This window comes from Photinus pyralis, unplaced genomic scaffold (genome assembly GCF_008802855.1).
Source record: "Photinus pyralis isolate 1611_PpyrPB1 unplaced genomic scaffold, Ppyr1.3 Ppyr1.4_LG1, whole genome shotgun sequence".
Classification (NCBI taxonomy): Eukaryota; Metazoa; Arthropoda; class Insecta; order Coleoptera; family Lampyridae; genus Photinus; species Photinus pyralis.
The window spans coordinates 60,007,579-60,027,058 of record NW_022170249.1 but is presented as its reverse complement, the minus strand read 5'-3'; the positions used below and the strand labels follow the sequence as shown (position 1 = coordinate 60,027,058).

Here is a 19,480-nt window from a genome sequence, read left to right as displayed (position 1 = left end):
CTATACTCTACTTACTAACACTTAATCACACCATTTCTATACTATCTATAGGAAGAAAATTATGTCTTTAAAAAAATTCGCAGTGGTGTATTTCGAAGAAAACGAATCTTTCTCCGAAATTCCATCCTCATGGTTAAACGAGGACATGAAATATTGCAAGTGGCCAAAATCGCTGAATCCCACAGCGTTAATGGTTAAGGGGATAGAACCCTCTGACACATGGGGGAATTATAAAGTTAGAGTTGAGAAGTTTTATGGTAAATTTTGTCAGATATTGCTTACATGTTTTAGTTATTACGCTCATTATAGATACGCTGGAAGCTGCACGAAAGCATGCTGGAACAGATTACACATCAAGTGAAGAGGTCGAAACTGGAAGGGGGAAAAGAAAAAAGACCAGTGTAACTAAATCAACGTCTACTGACGATGAAGAGTCTACTAAAGGTTCGTCAAAATGTTGTGATTACTTACATTAACGTTAAATCGTCCATTTTAGATAGTCCACCTCCAACTCTTAAGAAAAGGAGATCTTCGCCACGTTTCTCTAAGCGAGAAAACACACGCCAATCTTCTACGAATAACGGTAAGCTCTTTGTGCGACTTTTTAAAACGTACTAAGCAGAAGTCAACTTACTTTAGAGATTTTTGTACTTAACCCGTTATCACATTAACGTATCAATTTAACAAAGAACCGTTACTAAGAGTTGAGAATCTCCAAAAATTTATACTAAATTATTTCAGTTAATAATAATGAAAACTTGCTATCATCATCGCAAGAACATGGACAAAATGTACCGATGGCATCAAATACAGGCAGCATCATTGAATCTAATGAAGGTATTGTCATTATGATAATGATTACACTTCTTGAAACTAATGGTAGGATTATTCAAGGTGCAGACCAGATACGTCCACTAGACAATTCCATAGTGCTCGATTTTGGAAATTCCACGTTGCAGGAACTAATACATACTTGCGATCACAGACACGATTTTGGTATGTGAATATTTACAAATAGAAAAAAGTTATAAAAATAATTTATATTATGCTTCAGACAATATTCATACAAACATGAAAAAAATATTCGTGCAGATAAAATCTCTGGAATCCAGATTGGAACAATTGAACAATCAAAACCAAACAAACATTATATCAATAAACACAGAGGAGGTTCAGACAAAGCTCCCATTAAATACGCTAGAGGAATTAAGCACCTTGGAAAACATTGTGGCTGAGGAAGGGGAGTTTTCACATAAATTTGTGAGTTGTATAATTTACTCAACACTAAGGTTTTCATTCTTTTATTTTAGACCTCATACTTACAAACCATTGGCGGCAAAAATGCAAAAGACGCCCTAGTTAACATGCTTCGGAAAGTATTCACCAATAAATTAGCAGTAAGCTGCTCCTGGCATGGCCTTAGGGGGAATTTTAAATTATCAAATTTAAAATTTATGAACAGGATAATAGGTAAGATATTTGTTTAATATTTTTATTACTATCCGATGCCTATGTTAACAGCTGCTGAACAACGTATGTATAACAGCATCCAAGAGCACGAAATAATTACCATTATAAATGATTGGTTTCGTCAAGCTAGATTAAGAGAAACCAGGGAAAGAAATTAGCAGCCTAATAAATGTAATAATAATAAATGTTGCTTTTTTGTTTTTATTTTACCATATTGGTATCTTAATTTTTTAATTATATCCCGTAAAATAAGAATTTCCTTGTTTAATAAGTGTGCTCATACATAAATAGTTCTTTGTAATAAATTATTTACTTTTTGCGTGACGTTCTAATTGAGGTAGTTAGTAAACCCTTACTTCAGGTATTTATCGTAGATATCTCGTCAGTTCATTTATACTTATACCAGAAACATGTCATTATACACATATACTTTATATCTATTAAGATATCTAGGTATATTGTATAGGTACTTAAAGAACGATGCCCATTTTAGATGTTAGGGGAGTCTATTAAACTCTAAAACACTGTGTTATATAACACTGATAGCTTATTTTATTCGAATTCGTCTTTTATTAATATTTCATCATTAGAAAAAAAACGTTTCTAAAAGCTGGCGTAGCTAGTACGTAATCATGGTAATAGAATCAAAAAAATTAGGTAGGTACGGAAAATTATTCAAAGATGTCTCATTCATGCGTCTATGGCCTGTCTTTAACACCTCATCCAAGTATCCGAGATGTCTCATTCACGGGCTTAGTGATGTACCAATAGCATTTCCGTGAAGTGGCTGAGACATAAAATAGATGATTCAAAGGTGTCTCATTCATGCGTCACTTGGTGCGCCATGTATGACTCAGCAAAGTATCAGAGAGGTCCCATGCATGTGTCGAGTAATGTGGCATAGATGTGTCAGGTAAGTCTCGGAGACGATACAAACCACGTTTCATTAAGGTGTCAGGAACGTCTCTGTACATCTCTGGGATGGCTCAAATGCGCGTGTCTGAAACCGGCGTTTTGTATTACATGTAACGTAAATGTACACTACATGACACATCTCTGAAAGCTATCACATCTCAGTTGGGATGTATCAATTACATCACTGAAAAGTCTCCGTGTTTAGGTACTGGGAATTAGGATTGCCATTAGTTAGGACAAGAATTAAGTTATTATTTATTGGACATTTGATATAATATGGGTAAAGTTGGGTGTGCGGTTAGTGCGTGTCAGCCAAACAACGTTGATGGTAGGCATCGATTTCCCAACCCCTTGAAACATCCAGAATTATTCTCTGCTTGGGTGGAAGCTATAGGAAATATGCTGCTTGCTAATAAATCCAATACCTACATCTACAAAAATTGCCGAGTTTGTAGTGCACATTTCTCGAAAAAGGATTTTGGACCAAATCATGTATTATGGAAAACTGCTGTTCCTACACTGTTTTTATTAGGTATGTTGTAAGGCAATTTATTTGCAATATAGTATAATTAGAGTAATTTTTAGGAAAAGTTGCTCATGATTAGCAATAATCGAACATGATTATGCAAAATCCACGGATGAGTCTACAGAACATAGAAGCGTGATAGAAGTTGATGCAAATAATTATGAACTCCATACAGGTTGTTTATTGTACCTACTTAATGATACATCAATTAATTTTATATATATTTTAGCAATTTCAGACAATGTAGGTACTTCTACAATCAGCAGAACATAATTATGCTCTGAACATAGAATCGTCATCAGTTCAGCTGTCACCATTAAAAGCTTGTGAAGAGGTTCTTGTAGAAAAAATGGATACTTCAGAGGTCACGGAAGTTACATCAGATCTTAATTTCACAGCTTGCACACAAAAAACCCTTACAAAAAGTCAGTGATAATTTTAATCTTAGTTTCTTTAAAATTTATCATGAGGGAAATTTGGCTGGTCTAGCACCATTTACAACATTAAGGCTAATATGTGTTGCTTTGTAGATTTACTAATTTTGATTAGATAATTATTTGAACTAAACCTTAGATTGTTCTTAATCTATTATTTTTATCTATATTAGTTATGTACTTATGTTGCAAGCCTCTGGAGATACATAATACCATGCATACTTACTTTTAAGTAATATTATTCATTTTATTTTAGGAAACTACATCTTGGACTCAATTAAAGTAAACAAAGCTGCTGATCTGAACCCCGAAGGCCAATACCTGTTAAAAACTGCAACTTTTTATAAAAGGAAAGCTGCTGTGTTGCAACGAAAGGTTCTTCATTTAAAAACGCAACTACGTACCGAAAGGAAACGTCAAAAAACCACTGCATATGACATAACTACAAGCAACATGGATTCGATACAAAGTAATTTTGTTCGAACTTTAGCAGAGTGTGCAGGAAAAAAACCTACAGCTAGAAGATTTTCTATTGACCACAAAGTGTTAGGATTAGCGTTGTATAAGCAAAGTGCGAATGCCTATAAGCTATTTTCTCAAGTTTTTCCTATGCCATCTAGGGTAACAATTATGAAATTGTTAAACAATGTACCAATTCACCCAGGCATTAATGAATGCATGTTTGAAGGGCTTCAAAAAGCTTGCAAGAATATGGGTCCATTAGACAAGTATTGTATGCTTGTCTTTGACGAAATGAGCCTGTCATCTCATTTAAATTACAACCCACACAGTGACGTAGTAGAAGGGTTTGAAAATTATGGCGATAAGCAAAATCAGATAATTGCTGATCATGTGCAGGTAATTAAAGAACTTAAATAAATCAATACCATATTTGTTATGTTTTAGGTTTTTATGTTGAGAGGCATTCACAAAAACTGGAAACAACCAATCCTTTTTCAGTTTGTAAAAGGTGCCGTTAAATCGCCCCAAATTGTCAAAACCATAAAAGAAATTGTAAATATTGTGCATAAATCTGGTCTTCGTATTTTGGGGACAATTTGTGATCAAGGTGCTAACAATGTTAGTGCAATAAACTCTTTAGTGAATGAAACACGTGCAAGATATTTCAGAGAAAATAAGGAACTGCGACATCATATATTTGAGATCGATGGAGATATTCTAATACCTTTTTATGATCCACCTCATTTGATAAAGGGCATTCGAAATAATATGTTGACCAAAGACATTACTTATAAGTGTGACGGACAGCAAAAAGTTGCAAAATGGGAGGACATTTATACAGCATGGCAATTAGATTGCTTTAGTGGGCGCCTTCGTGCCATGCCAAAAATTACAGAATTTCATGTGGATAGAAGTAAAATAAAGAAGATGAAGGTGTCGATTTGTGCACAAGTTTTTAGTCACACTGTTTCATCAACAATAAATTTGATGGCAACATGTGGTAAGTATATTCATAGTTTTAATAATGTTGATTAATGTGTGCATGTTATAGAATTAGTTGGAAGTGATGGAACGACTACAATGGAAAAGCGAGCCGTTGAAACTGCAGAGTTTATACATATTATTGACAAACTTTTTGACAGTGTGAACGGAACATCACCATTTAATATAAAAGGAAAAGCCTTGAAAACATCTGTTAATTTAAATAATATCGAGGGAAGTCAACATATAAAATTCTGGAAAGATGTAATCATTTTTATAAACAATATGTATTGCATCCAGAATGGGTGTAAAAAACAACCTCCAACCTTCAAAAACCTTAAGATAACCATAGAGAGCTTCTTACTGTTACAAAAAACACTCAAGGATTTAGGGTTTAAGAGTTTCAAACCCAGGTATATCAATCAAGACGCTTTGGAGAATTTTTTTGGACGGATTAGGCAAAGAGGACGAAGATTTGTAAATCCAACATGCAGTGCCTTCGTTCCATTTTATAAATCAGTTTTGGTAAACAACTTGGTTAAGAAACATTCCTTGGGATCAAATTGTGAAGAAGACAACTCCAATATTCTTGTGACACTGAAAACGTTTCTTACACAGGTAATAATAATTATATTAACCTATTCAACTTTTACTGAAGTTGTTATTAATTGTAATACTACATTACAGAACATTTGGAGACAACTGTTTCTTTGGTCGTGTGAGATTACCTTGGTGACATGTGTTATCCGTGTTAAAGAAGAAGAATAAATATCATTTTAGTAAGTGCCCTCTACATAATGCATGGCACTGTTTCTTTGTTTAGATTCTACATAAATAGTGATTTTTCATTTACTCTTTATTCTTTTATTAAACTAAGTTTGTACGTTTTTCTATTTTCTTCTATCAACTTTTGCATGTTTTTATAGAGGCTTAAATTATTTCATATTAATAGTTATTGTTTTAGGATCTTCCCAACACTCCCAACCAGAGTGATGCAGTTGTGCCTGTTACATTACCATCCACATTCGAAAAGCTAAGACCACTTGAAACTGCTGCATTAGGTTACGTTGCTGGGTACATATGTAAAGTTAAATTACATTTGACAAATTGCATTGCATGCAAGCACAATATATTGAAACGCAATTTGGTTCGAGAAGAAAACGAGGAGAAGGATTTCCATCGCTTTATTCGATCCAAAGAATACGGAGGACAAAAAATTGAGAGATTGCAATATTGTAATGTAGAATTTTTAAAAATCTTAGTAACAATGTATAATATAGTAACATACATATTACAATCGCATCCACACATAAAGCATATTTTTAAAGTTATGGAGCTAACTATCAATTGCAATGTTAATTTTAATTTTATACAATGTGAACATTCTAATACTGTTAAACATCGTGTTGTAAAAAACTTTACAAGACTTATAATATTTAATTATTTCAATGGAATTAATAATGTGTTGTCAGGAAAGGATGCAAGAGCATTACCGCCCACGTGCTCATCTTTATATAAACACGCAACAAATGTATTTTTAAGAAATAAAAAAAGATAATAGGTTAAGAACATCAAAATTTGTTATATTTTACATCAAAAATTATACTAAATGTAATGTAATTTTATTGTGCATGGTGTTAGAGGATTTTTTAAGAAGTATTAACTACCTGGGCAAATGTAAATGGTTAGGGGGGGGGGGGTGTCAAAAATCTTCATTTAAGGAATGTAATTCAGAATCCTGCCCCCTTATAAAATTTACGTATGAATTTCTGTCTGAATATGTTTCTTTGCAGGGTTCTCTGTAACGCCTCACTGAGAGAAATAATATAATCAAAGTGTCTACCTGAAAATATTTTAATTACAATAAATGTCTTTTTATTTGCCTCAATTAGTTATCAATTTATGACAATAATCTCATATACTGTGCTAAGTAAAATCGATTTTCTAGAAGTGGTGGATAAGGGCAATTAGACATACTTGCTAAACGCTTGTAGATTTTCATAGGTACAATAACAGCAGATAGCGTTTTCGCTGCAGTTATAAAACTGTTGCATTGAATTTGATATTCTTGTTTAATTACGTTTTTGTAACTGCCACAAACGTTTAGTTTAGTTGGCGTTATGAAATACTAATTTATGGCGAGTAAACATCTACTTGTAGCAATCGTCTTCAGAAGCCGTTTTCGTTCGTTTTTTGACGACCATAAAAGCTGTAGGTATATAGCAATTTCTTCATATACGCATGCAGGTACATTGTGCTGTGCGGGTGTAAGTTTTATTCGGTTTTATTATATGTACCTAGTGTACCAAGAGCTGAAATTTACGCCATACCTACCCCAAAATGAGCGAATTTAAGTCATTACTTATTAAATGGGGACTTGATGTATATTTCGACTATTTCTTAGGTAAGTAGAAAGAGTTATATTTTTGCTACTATTGCTGTCTACCGAAATTATTTTTTAAGTTTTTAAGCTACTGAGACCCAGTTGCACCAAAAAAATTAAGCCTTGCTTAAAGTTAAGTCGAACTTAAAATCTATGGCAACAATTATTAAGACAATCGTTGCTATGGTATTTTATTTAAGTTATGCTTAACTTTAAGGGATACTTAATTTTGACGGTGCAATTGGCCCTCACTGATGAAAATTGTTCAAATTTTATGTCGTGATGTGTTCAAGGTGTAACGTACAGACACGACCGAGTATATTATGCTTTCAGATATTGTTTATGTCAATCAGTACATCATTGTAAATAATGAATATTACATCACAATTTATTAATTGTATCCTAAGTGGCATTTTCATTTGATTTTCATTTTTTATTGTTAGATAGGTATAGGATTGTTGTTGTTTTTAAGTGTAATATGTACGTTTTTCATTTTTGTCTAATAAATACCATTGTGAATTACGTTATTACTAATTCCAATTGCCCTTAAGTTAAGGAATAGATTTTTAACACAATTAAACAAGATGTACTGTAGTAAGTCAATGAAAAACCATTCTAATTTAACTACGTTTCTACAACACCTCGCTTTGCTACCCACAGTTATTTTGCGGTTAAATCTTCCTAAATATATTATATACTTACAACAATTTAGTGTACTATTTAAGGTTATTTAACGTACACTTATTCTAATTAAACTGTTTATTATTCATAATAAATGCCTTTAATTGTCTCTAAAGAAAGTTTATGTCTGTTGCCAGGTTTTCAAATACCTACGGTAATTGATGTAATTACAAATAAAATTAAAATTTGACTGTAATCAAACAGGTACAGAAAACTCTATTTAATTATCGTGAATAACAAGTTGTATAGTCACATATAGTATTAAATTTTTTTTATTACTGCTAACAGATTTTTCTCTCAGTGCTGCCCTTCCTCTGTAAAAATTCTACCACGGCAGGTCGTAGATCAAATTTACATGTCGCTGTCCCATTTACCTAATGCTATTAAAAGTTTGTAATTTAACGTTTCTTCTAATAAGTTCGATCGCGCATATCGGAATAAATCAAATTATGATGAGATAGAATATTTTCTGTTTGCATGCTATAAGGTGGAGACCCCCCCTGTCTGGGGGTCACTGCAGCCATGAAAACCACCCCAACCTTGGCCATGGAGGCACTTCTGGGAGTAGAGCCTTTGCACTAAGCTGTAGAGACGGAGGCTCGGAAGGCTTCGATACGCCTAAACGATTGGGGAGAGTGGAAAGATCGAGGCAGCCTTGGGCATGGGCGGATCTGGGTGGAAACTCTCAGATCCGATCCCCTTCTCGCAAGAAGGGATGTTATTCGGGCTGTCTTACCTAAACCTAAAGGTTATAAAGTCACTCTCCCGGACAGGGAGCAGTAGCTGAACTCGAATCAGCCGTTCCTCAAACCTGAGGGGCTCATGTGGTTTACAGATGGGTCCCTAACGGAAAGGGGGACGGGCATGGGTATATATGGTGACCGACCGAGAGCTGACATCAGTTTTCCCCTTGGTCAGCATACCACTGTGTTTCACGCAGAAATGTTAGCCATCACATGTGCGCAGGAAAACCTCTATAGAATTTTACTTTTAACTTTTTTAACATTAACATCATCAAAATTTCATTCTTATTAGCTAAACGCTCAAAGTTTGAATCCTAATAGTATTCTTCCAAACTACTAGAGGGCACTGACATTGTTTCAATGTTTAACAAGGCCGCTTTCATTCTATCCGTAGGTTAGGTTTTCTATGGTTATAAACAATCAGCTGACGAATGCGAGCATGCGCTATAAGCTTTTTTACATAATCAGAAACACAAAGTTGAAAAATTTGAACTCAATTTTACAAGTTATGTGTCATGAAGGTCACCCAATAACCGTAATCATAAGCGTAACTCCATGTAGCAAAGGACATATATTTCAGGCATTTGAACCTTATGATTATGGTTCTGATTACGCTTACGTTCGATGTGCAACTAGCTTTATACAGCGGTCAAAATGAATATGGTAAATAACGAATATTTAGCAAGATGTGCCCATTGCGATTTCATTTCGTATGCAAGCAAAGTAAAAGAACATATAAAGGTAGCACATGTCGATCCACGTAATTTCGAACCTGAAATTAATTCCAAAGAAACAGTCATGTATGAGGAGAACACCGTGGAAGAACAGGAAAGTATTCTTGAAGAAGTGGAAAATATTCCACCTTCTGATTCTACAACCAAACAAAACAACAGTCATCAGTGGAATGACCCAGAAGTAAAACTTCTGATTTCCTTATATGAAGAAAATCGACAAAATTTTGAAGGAACCAAAATGACCAATCGGAGTGTCTGGCAAAGAATAGCAAACAGTATGACAGAAGCAGGTTATCCCGTAACATGGGAACAATGTGATAACAAATTTAAAAATTTAAAAAAGTCTTATAAGAAAGTGATCGATAATAACAACAAAACAGGAAGAGGTCGGATCCATTTTAAATACTTTGATTTATTAGACCATGTTCTAAGTGCAAATCCGAATATACATCCTGTAGCAGAATGTAACACGTTGATTTTGGTAGTATCTCTTGTTTTTGGATTAACTTACTCACTATTTTTTGTTTCAGAATGATCGGGAACAAGATCTGCAGTCACCTAGCACTAGTAGTGCTTGTGAAACTCCTCATAACAATGAAATGCCACAAAGGAATAAGAAGCGACGACAACAGCATTCAGATGAGGAGCCTATGTGGTTTAAAACATATAAAGACGTCGAAAAACGACACAGAGAAAAAATGCAGATGCAGGATCGCTTCATTTCCGTAATCGACAAATTTTTAAATCGTTAAATTAGATATGTTAATACTTACATAGAATTTTCATTTTATTTTGTAATGGAAACAAAATAGTTGGGAATTAAACATTTTATTTGTTCTTACGTTTGTAGTATATCTGCTAAGTAGTCACGTTTAGTGCGACCATTATTATTTACATTGTAGTGTATACGGCGATTAATGGAATAAGTTGTCGTATATAGCACTACTTTATTTATTGCACGGATAAACGTGCGGAAGGATGAATAAAGAATAGAAACACCAGTAATGTGGTTTAAGTTGTTTACTTACACAAAGCTACCTTAGGCGGACCGGAGGAATAAGACCTCGTTTCACAAATCACAAATGAAAGGTGCAAAAGGAAGTCAAATTTATTTAATTTGACCTTTATTTCAATGCCTTTTTTATTACTTATTTTGAGTATATGCTAAAGGACGATTTATAAACTTGACGTAATTATTTCTTGAAGATGTAGCAACCAGTTAAAAGGTTATATAACGTGGTTGTACGACATTTCGTCTATTACGACTTTTTCAAGTACATTGTTTACAATGTTACAAAGAGTTGATGCTGTAATTTTGTTTAAGTATTGTTTAGTCTGGCCAATATACAGCATCAACTGTTGGTAAAATTTTAAACAATGTACTTCAAAAAGTCGTAAATAGACAAAACGTCGTACAACCACTTTATATAACCTTTTAACTGGCTGATACATCTTCAAGAAATAATTACATTAACACACCATGTTGACGTTGCAGTTACTGTTGCAAGGCATTTCTTGATATCAACCGTGAACGTACCCTTAGTGTAAATGTGTAAAGTGTGATAGGATTTCCTGTAGAAAAATTATGCTAATAGTTTACATTTGCCATCATCGATATTTAAAGCACTCCAACTTTGCACAAACAGAGATTGTTTTGTTTGCATTCGATTCTGCATTGGGAACGTTGAGCTCTGATATGATTTTTCCTCTTTGCCTCAAGTTGTAACGCAATTATCATTATATTTCAACTGTAATGCATTATATATTTCTGCAGCAAATGATTTTACTATGATGCGAAATAAATTCGTTTTCTGAATACTTTTTTGGGCATACATGTTAAAGAGAAATGGTAATTGTAAACTATTCAGATGTAAATACGATTGCAAGATAAATACATGTACTGTGATACTTTAAATGGCACATAAAGTTCATTTAAGGTTTCACAGTTCATGTATTTACTTGTAATCTGAATTTCCAACACATAAATAGATATTTGAGTATCCCGCTTTTTCTGTATAGTTGCCCTTGCAACCGTTGGATGGCGCTTTTTACAATTCCAGTCGGTAACATGGGAGATTCTAATCTATCCGTATGTGATTTGTGATTTGTGCCTCGTTTCTTTTGAGCGGTTAGTTTTTATACTGGCCTAGATGGCGCGGCAATAGCCAGCAGGCAGTGGCGCCGAAAACCAAGTCAGTAGCGCCACAACATCAATATCATGCGGAACATCTTCCTGCATACTATCATTGTACTCCTCAAGATCGATATCATTAAAATTAATACAAATATTATGCAATACACAACAGCACATTATAACCTTTGGGATTTCTTTGGTGTCATACACATTTACATAACGCAGTATACGAAATCTGCCTTTTAATAATCCGAATGTGTGTTCAATAGGGTATTTGCATGTTTTTTTTTTATTATACAGAAGCAAAGGACACGTAGATAGAAGTCACGTGTTATACAAAAAAAAAACAAAATCTTAAGCATTACTTGAGAAATTTGGCACTAAAATTCAAACTAGCAAAGTTCCCGCCAAAACGCCTCGCAAGGTTACACAGTGCGACGTGACGTCACTCCTTTTACGATTTGTTATGGCTGCATGTAACTTATGCTTTGTGTGCGCGTAATAATGCGTTCATTTGGCTGTTAATTTGGGTTTATCGTGTTTGACTGTATTTTGTGATTTGGGAACGTTGGCGAGTATCCGTGATAAGACTTAGTGTTCATTTTCGTAGTATTAATATTGTTAAATAAGTGATTAAAGCGCAAACAAACAATGAGCGCTCCGAATAAGTGGTGTTTTGTTCCTGGTTGTACGACTACGTCGAAAAATAATCCAAACAAGATTTTCGTTACTGTGCCACAAGAATATCGTCGCAAAAAACTATGGTTCAAAGCAGCAAGACGAGATTTTCCAAAATCAAAGTGTTTGTTTTTCTGCTGTGTAGATCATTTCAATGTAGGTTTTTCCTAGATTAACAGTTAGGTGCATTTCTTAATTAAATGATTTTTTGTAGTTAGAGGAGGATATGCAAAACTACATGCGATTTAAATTAGCGGGAGGAAATATAATAATCAAACCGGATGTTGTACCGCACATTTTTGACTGCCAGCCTGACCGAAAGAGAGCGGCAACTGCACCTCAGCGTACATTACCTCTTAAAAGGCAAAGAATGCGGCTTGTAGAAGAAGCTCTAACTCGACAAGAATCTTCTTCAAACTTAGAAACACCATCAACAAGTCACACAAGTAAGTGTATCTACTGTAGGTACATATTTTGTTAAATAAAATTGCATTTGTGTTTGTCAGTAGGTACAATATTTGTAACTTGTATTAAAACAGATTATTCGTAGGCCTTCATACTCTACAAGACGAACCTCAAGAACCAGCCGAAAAGGAAGAAGAACTGAGAAAACATGTTGCAATACAAGTGCGACCCTCATTCCGGAGCAAGTACGTACAGTGTCATATAACCAGTTCGGTGCAACATATGGCAGTTTCACCAATAAAATTACCACAAACATCAGATGTCAGTACTTCTCCACATGTGAAAATGACACCAATAAAGAAAGTAAGTACTCTTCTCTATCAGCAGTAGCAGTGATACAGAAGACATTGAATCGAGCTCTGTTGTACCAAGTACTTCGAGCAGTGAAATGGACACCCTGAAGGATACGGAAAGCGAGGCAAAGCAAGCATTGCAGACAACACTCACACTGATTGAAAGGGTGCCAAAATATTACGTGGGTGTTCCACAGGCTTGGTTGTCAACTGTGATACAAATATTAAGTTCAAAGTCCAAACTTGCAACAGACAATATTCTATTAACATTAATGAAAATCAAACTTAACGATTCCTTTTTACGCTTAGGTCACATGTTCGGAATGTCTGCATCGAGAATATTTACAAAGTGCTTATTTCCAATGGAAAATTATTTGAGAACCTTAATTTTTTGGCCTTCAGCTGAAAAAATTAAATACTTTCTGCCGATTGCATTTAGAGCTCATTACAGTAGTGTGCAGTCCATAATAGACTGTTTTGAAATAGAAATTGAGAAGCCAAAGGACTCTGTTAAACAAGCTCTTACTTGGTCCGAATATAAGAAATGTAATTCATTGAAATATTTGATTTCTTCAACGCCAGACGGTTTTATTAATTTTGTTTCTGATGGTTATGGAGGCAGGATAAGTGATTCTTTGTTGGTCAAAACATGTGGATATTTGTCACTTGTTCCTAGTGGATGTTCTGTAATGGCCGATAGAGGATTCAAAGATATTGGAAAAGACCTTCACGAGCAAAATTGTTGTTTAGTGAGACCTCCAAGCGTGTTGTCTTCAGCAAAACCGACAAAAATTGAAGTTATGGAAAGCAAAAGAATAGCTAGCTTACGTATACATATAGAAAGAGTTATTAGACGTGTAAGGGAATTTCAGTATCTAAAACCTCATTCTGTAATTAATCACAGTTTGATAGGGCACACCGATGCTGTTGTACAAATTGCTTGTGCATTAATTAATTTACAACACCCAATAATAAAACAAGAATAGTATCTACCTAATGCATTTGTTATTTATTTACCTACACTGTCAATCAATTTTGGATACACAAACATTTTCCAATTTTCTACAGCTAATAAAATTAAATTATTTACAAATTGCTCATCAAAATATAAGTGGATTAACTGTACATCATGATCTTTTTCAAACTCTGGAGATGCTACACAAAACCAACCCTCTTTCCTACCTGTACACAACATCTGTAAATTTACTTGTGCCCTAAATTTTGTTGTTATGTCACCGTCTTTAATATATAGTTTGGCTGACTTGGCACTGCTTGGACATTTAATTTCTATGACATACTTTTCTGTAATTCCATCCGGTGAAGCTCCCAATACAGGAAACATGGGCAACGTGAAGAAACCACAAGGATTCACCTTATACTTCAATTTTTCCTCCACACGCTTAAGCACCTGGTGTTCTAGCAGCCTACCCCTTTTCATAAATCTGGTATCCATAACTTTATATGCACCTATTACCCCTTCTCTATCAGCGTACCATCAGCGGTTTTGCAATGTGCAAACTCGTATAACTTTGATGCTGTGATGCGCCCAAACCGCAACTCATGCCACAGTGGCGATTTGGCCTGCAGCTTAGTCATTTTTGCCGCATCAGTACATACCGAGGGTATCATGCGAGTTGTAGCGAACTTTAAAAAATCACTGCACTCAGAACCGCCCTCAGCTGCAAATTTGCACATTAGCTTGTATACTGACAAACATTCAAATTTATCCTCATATGCGTCTGAAGTGTATTTTAGAAGATGCTCTGTCAAATTCGCACTTTCGGCAGCTTTTGTAAGTTCCGGTACAATAGTAGCTGCCTCGCTAGGCCCCGGAGTAGTATTTCTTGTCTTCCGAAACTCGGCTGCTGTTACGAATTTCAGAGACGTTCCCACCGCTGACAACCGCGGCTTCTTCCAATACGATGTTATTTCAGTTGGTGATGGCTCTTCGCTCCTCCGGTGCACCCACATTAAAAAGGCAAGTGCATGTTTGCAACCACCTTGGAGTAAAGAAAATCAAAATCATAATACAAGAACACACAGTTGCATACTTTACCTGCTAATGCGGCACAATCTTTGCATTCAACATTAACAATCTTTTCTTCGGCTTCGTCCACGGTCATTGAAACGGTATAATGTTTGGCCCGTACTTTGTGTTCGGGGCAGATTTTGCACTGCAGTGTGCAAAGTGAGTTTGCTCTCTTCAGCTCAACGTAACCTACGGCGTTATCTCCATATTCTTCACGACCGGCGCTATAAAAACAACAAACAAATCTATTGTAACCTCATAAACGTGTCATTTACGTTACAAAATATATGTGTAATTAGCAAACAGCAAATATTAATCTCCACAGTAGGTAATTCTAGGAATTATGTATTTCATTTTACTTACGCTGCCGCTTTTATGCCTCTTATCTCCGCTGCATTAAATCTATCATCATTCTTTATAAATTCCATAACCATAAATATATCCACCGATGGTAGGTTATTTGAGCCAGCCTTGACGAACCCTTCCTCTGAAGTCATGACTCCAATTTTATCTTCGTTTTTAATAAACACAATTGACAATGAACTAACGAACCACACAGTACACAATGTAAAATATCGATAACCGCTAACCGCTGCACGCGCCAACACACTGCAAATTGTAAACAAACATGGCGGCGTAAAAGGAGTGACGTCACAACCAATGATATTCCGTTTCAGTTCCCACTTTAAAATGGTGTATTTCCTTGCACTTTTTAATTAAAATTTTTATTAAACTAGGACATTACAAATTTTTTAGCTTTGCTAAACTCATTACAGAAGCGCTCTTCTGTACGATAGGGCAAGATTCTTTTAAATATAAATTTAGTGCAACTACCCTATTGCTATACGGGTTGCTGAATGTTTATAATTAAACCTACGTTGTTTATTAGTCAAATGTCCATTATCTTTATATGGTGTGATTAAACAAACCATATTGGGATAAGCAGAGTCGGCTAATAAGTGATACTCTGGTGGAAGCAGTTCATTAAATTGTGAATGAAGTTTTTGTCCTAAAGTTGATTTGGTTAACACTCTTGCATCATGAACACTACCAGGACATCCTAAAATAACATAGGTATAAGTAATTTTGAAACTTAAAAGTAGGCACATTACCCACATAACAATCAATAAATTTATTATTTGCATCACATACTCCTTGCAGCAATATTGAATAATACTTCTTTCTGTTAATGTACGAATTTGGTTTATCATGCGGAGCAACAATTTGGACGTGAGTTCCATCAATTGCCCCTAAAACACCAGGGAAGCCATGGCGCTTGTAAAATTCTGCAGAAATATATTGTCTGTCAGCTTCACATCAAGGCCATTTAATTATCTCTCCTGAAAGCGACACAACCGCATCGACAGTTTTACGAAAATAATCCCATGCCACAGAAACCGGTAGATTAAATCTATCTGCCACTCCTCTACAAAAACACAAAATTACACATCCATCCGAATAAAATTTAAGTATATAGTCATCACCTAAATGTGTCTTGATTAACAAGCATCCACAATGCTACTAGAAATTGTACTTTTGAATCATTAGCAGGTCTTCCCTTCCGTAACTCAGTACTATTCAGTTTCTGTCCAATTTTATTTAGAAGTGCTTCACATGTTGTCCGTGTTATTCGAAAGTGATGGCGAAAATCTAAAAATTTGTATTAGTATTTTTCCTATACAATGTTATACCTACACTTACCATATAAGCTATATCTATCTATAACTCCCATATACCTAATTTTCAATACACACTCTTCTCCTTTTTGTAATTGTAACATGTTTACTAAATAATAATATGTTCTCATCTTCGTCATCTGAATCAAATGTGGAAGCCCAAAATGCAAGGGCGGTAACTGCGGCTTTTTTTTCATCGTCATTTTGCATTTTCTTGTCACTTACCTACGTTATGATGCAGATTTTCAATTATAAACAGAAATTATTTGAGGTTAGCAGAGACTTGTTATAACTAGACCGCGCGTAACGTAGATTTTACTATAAACGCCTGTTGTCAAGATAGGATAGGCAACCAACTGTTCATCGCGGGGCAGACATACATACGTTCTGTAGCTTGCTTTAGCCATGTTTATTCTAAATTTTAGTAGCAAAAAAAGATAACATATAGCTGTTAACTGTTTTAATCGAATTTATTGGTATTTTATTTGAACTAAATTGGTATATAACTGCCTTACTCTAGTCCTAATTTGATTTATATGTGTATTTTGGTGGTGAACACGTATGGGAAAATATACTCTTAAAACTAAAGATGTAAGTAGTAAGATATGATTATTTAGCGGATTTTGATTCAATATATGCCTATCCAAAATCCCAAATGGGCTGTAACTGTTATTTATTTTTCTTAGACTGCTGATAACCATTTTGTTTACAACGCGGTGTGGTGTGGATTGAATGAAAAACCTGAACACATTTTCAGCAATTTGCAAATTTTTAATGCATCGCTTGATACGTGCAACAATCCTCCACGATTTTTTCTAGTTAAAAGCTTTGAATGACTCTCTGATGCGAATAATATCGCATCTGCACATATGGAACATTTAACAGACTTAGCTATTTTTCTTGTAACCAAACCTGAAATATACTTAGTACCAGTAAGTACTTATTTACGTCTATACCCAATAGGCAAATAGGTATTGCCGTTGTCTTGCTGGTAAAGGATGTCGAATAATAGTTGTACGTTATTTTAAGTGAATGGGAAAGTCGAACACGCTCGGTATTGCATTATTGTTTAATACCTTCGTAGGTACCTTTCTAAAATAGGCTTCATTCCCCGCAAATGCACTATGGTGGGAGTAAATTTTTCTCTTCGAATGGCTCTGATCCATTGGCCTTTTAAACTTTTATCCGTTGAAAATCAGCATATTATTTAAAAATTTATCGACAGAGTACATGTTGATAGGCACAAGTTAACCTAAGTTTATTGGTTTATTCTCAACAGAAATTTATCTGTTCACTAATTCGAGCTAATCACGAGAATGATTAATGAACGGAACATCTAAAATAACAGCTTATTTCATTATATTGCATATCATCTCAGCGATTTTTGCCCCGCGGTGCATTGTGTGTTGCATACTGTGTCGACAACACCTTAGATACGTTAAGCCGTTGAGTGAAAAGTAATAAGAGACGCAACTTGATCAATTTATATGAGGCTTGTGCGGGCACCGACAAATAGATGCGCCAGTTGTCAAAAGGCACCGAGATCACAGAGTACTTGACTTTTATTCGGTGCCGAGGCCCGAGATGTTTCAGTGACGTAATTGATTGGAAAGTGTTGGTGATGACGTCACGACAGGGCTGCCAAATAAACAGCTGATGGAAATAAAACAATTCATTCACAAAACACAAATTCATTTTTAGTGCGCGTTTTGCAATGGCGTTTTGTTTCCGATTTCCCTTTTTAGTGTTACTGTCGTGGATGTCCACATGATTCAAGACGGGGAAACGTGCAGTTGTTCCGATTTCCAGCAGAAAATAAACAATTTTACAAGTGGAAAAAGATGTGCAGGTAAGATCTTTGAAACCCAAAGCCCTATTTGTACGCAAAATGATAGTTCAGAAAATAATAAATACCTATTCTTCTCTACAAAAGTTTATTACTCTTTACTCACCTTGCACAATATTAATTGTAGTAGAGCGAGTCAATCGAGATCCGAAGTAGAGTGATGGTTGTTGAAAGTAATTGTTGGCATCTCTGCTACTTTAGTTTTAAAATATGTTGGCAATGTAGAAAACCAATAGTTGGTAGATAACTTGTACTTGTACTTGTACTTATTAGGTGTGTCAAATAAATTTTACTTTACCTAAAATAAAATAAATAAAACAGGTTATGTGCTCAGACGTTTTCTTTCTAAAATACAATTATTAAAACAAGCTGTGTGCGTTAAAAAAAAAAAAACTCTTCGTGTTTAAAAAAAAAAAACCAAAAACGGATAAATTTGTTGAAAAATGGCGTCATCGTCGATAATGGGAATAGAAGATGTTACTCTAATAGATAAATTAATGGGAGCTGAAACATTCCAAGTATGGAAATTCCAGACAAGCATACTGTTTAAAGCCAACGGGTCTTATGAAATCGTAAATGGCAACAAAAAGTTTACAGACCTAACAAAGGATGATGACAAAGAAACATGGGTCAAAAAAGACGCGCGTGCACAAAAAGTGATAATGACTACTATCGACAAGAAATTAATAATGCACATCATAAACTGTAACAATTCGCATGAAATGTTTGAAAAATTATGCACTATTTTCCAAAAGGACAGTGAACAACAAAAATGTAACCTGCTACAGGAATTCTTCAACTATAAATATGAAAAAGACTCGGACATGTCGCTACATATTAGTAAAATGGAAAACTTTGCATTCCGGTTAAAATCATTAAAGCAAGACATAACTGACTGTTGTGACTTTCACAAACACGGTTCTTTTTAAGACTTTTATTAAGTTAAAAATACAACTTAGACACGCTACATGCTACGCTTAAAAACGGACTGCCTCTCACTTCACTTTTTACCACCCGTCCCCTACCATAG

At 34.9% G+C, this 19,480-nt stretch overlaps 4 protein-coding genes, 1 long non-coding RNA gene and 1 pseudogene across 5 annotated transcripts; 5 read left to right on the top strand and 1 right to left on the bottom strand.

Moving 5' to 3' along the window:
- Nucleotides 1-26: 26 nt before the first annotated feature.
- On the top strand, nt 27-1,787 carry LOC116180951. Its single transcript, XM_031501150.1, has 8 exons — nt 27-257; nt 310-444; nt 497-583; nt 742-837; nt 895-996; nt 1,055-1,260; nt 1,311-1,470; nt 1,522-1,787. The coding sequence occupies exons 1-8, from the start codon at nt 62-64 to the stop codon at nt 1,626-1,628; spliced, it is 1,089 nt and encodes a 362-aa protein (XP_031357010.1). The 5' UTR covers nt 27-61; the 3' UTR covers nt 1,629-1,787.
- Nucleotides 1,788-9,249: 7,462 nt separating this feature from the next.
- LOC116164417 lies at nt 9,250-10,170 on the top strand. The gene is made up of 2 exons (XM_031478603.1): nt 9,250-9,810; nt 9,860-10,170. The coding sequence occupies exons 1-2, from the start codon at nt 9,250-9,252 to the stop codon at nt 10,079-10,081; spliced, it is 783 nt and encodes a 260-aa protein (XP_031334463.1). The 3' UTR covers nt 10,082-10,170.
- Nucleotides 10,171-11,953: 1,783 nt separating this feature from the next.
- On the top strand, nt 11,954-13,211 carry LOC116159364. Its single transcript, XM_031472328.1, has 3 exons — nt 11,954-12,297; nt 12,356-12,587; nt 12,692-13,211. The coding sequence occupies exons 1-3, from the start codon at nt 12,115-12,117 to the stop codon at nt 12,934-12,936; spliced, it is 660 nt and encodes a 219-aa protein (XP_031328188.1). The 5' UTR covers nt 11,954-12,114; the 3' UTR covers nt 12,937-13,211.
- LOC116164410 lies at nt 12,995-13,861 on the top strand (the record flags this gene model as incomplete). The annotated part of the gene is made up of 1 exon (XM_031478591.1): nt 12,995-13,861. A coding segment is annotated over exon 1 (867 nt), but the record flags the coding sequence as incomplete, so codon positions are not given.
- A 47-nt stretch (nt 13,862-13,908) lies between these two features.
- LOC116164404 lies at nt 13,909-15,500 on the bottom strand (annotated as a pseudogene).
- Nucleotides 15,501-18,054: 2,554 nt separating this feature from the next.
- Nucleotides 18,055-18,615, top strand: LOC116159224. The gene is made up of 2 exons (XR_004142918.1): nt 18,055-18,453; nt 18,578-18,615. It is a non-coding gene; the product is annotated as an uncharacterized LOC116159224 (long non-coding RNA).
- The last annotated feature ends 865 nt before the right edge of the window (nt 18,616-19,480 follow it).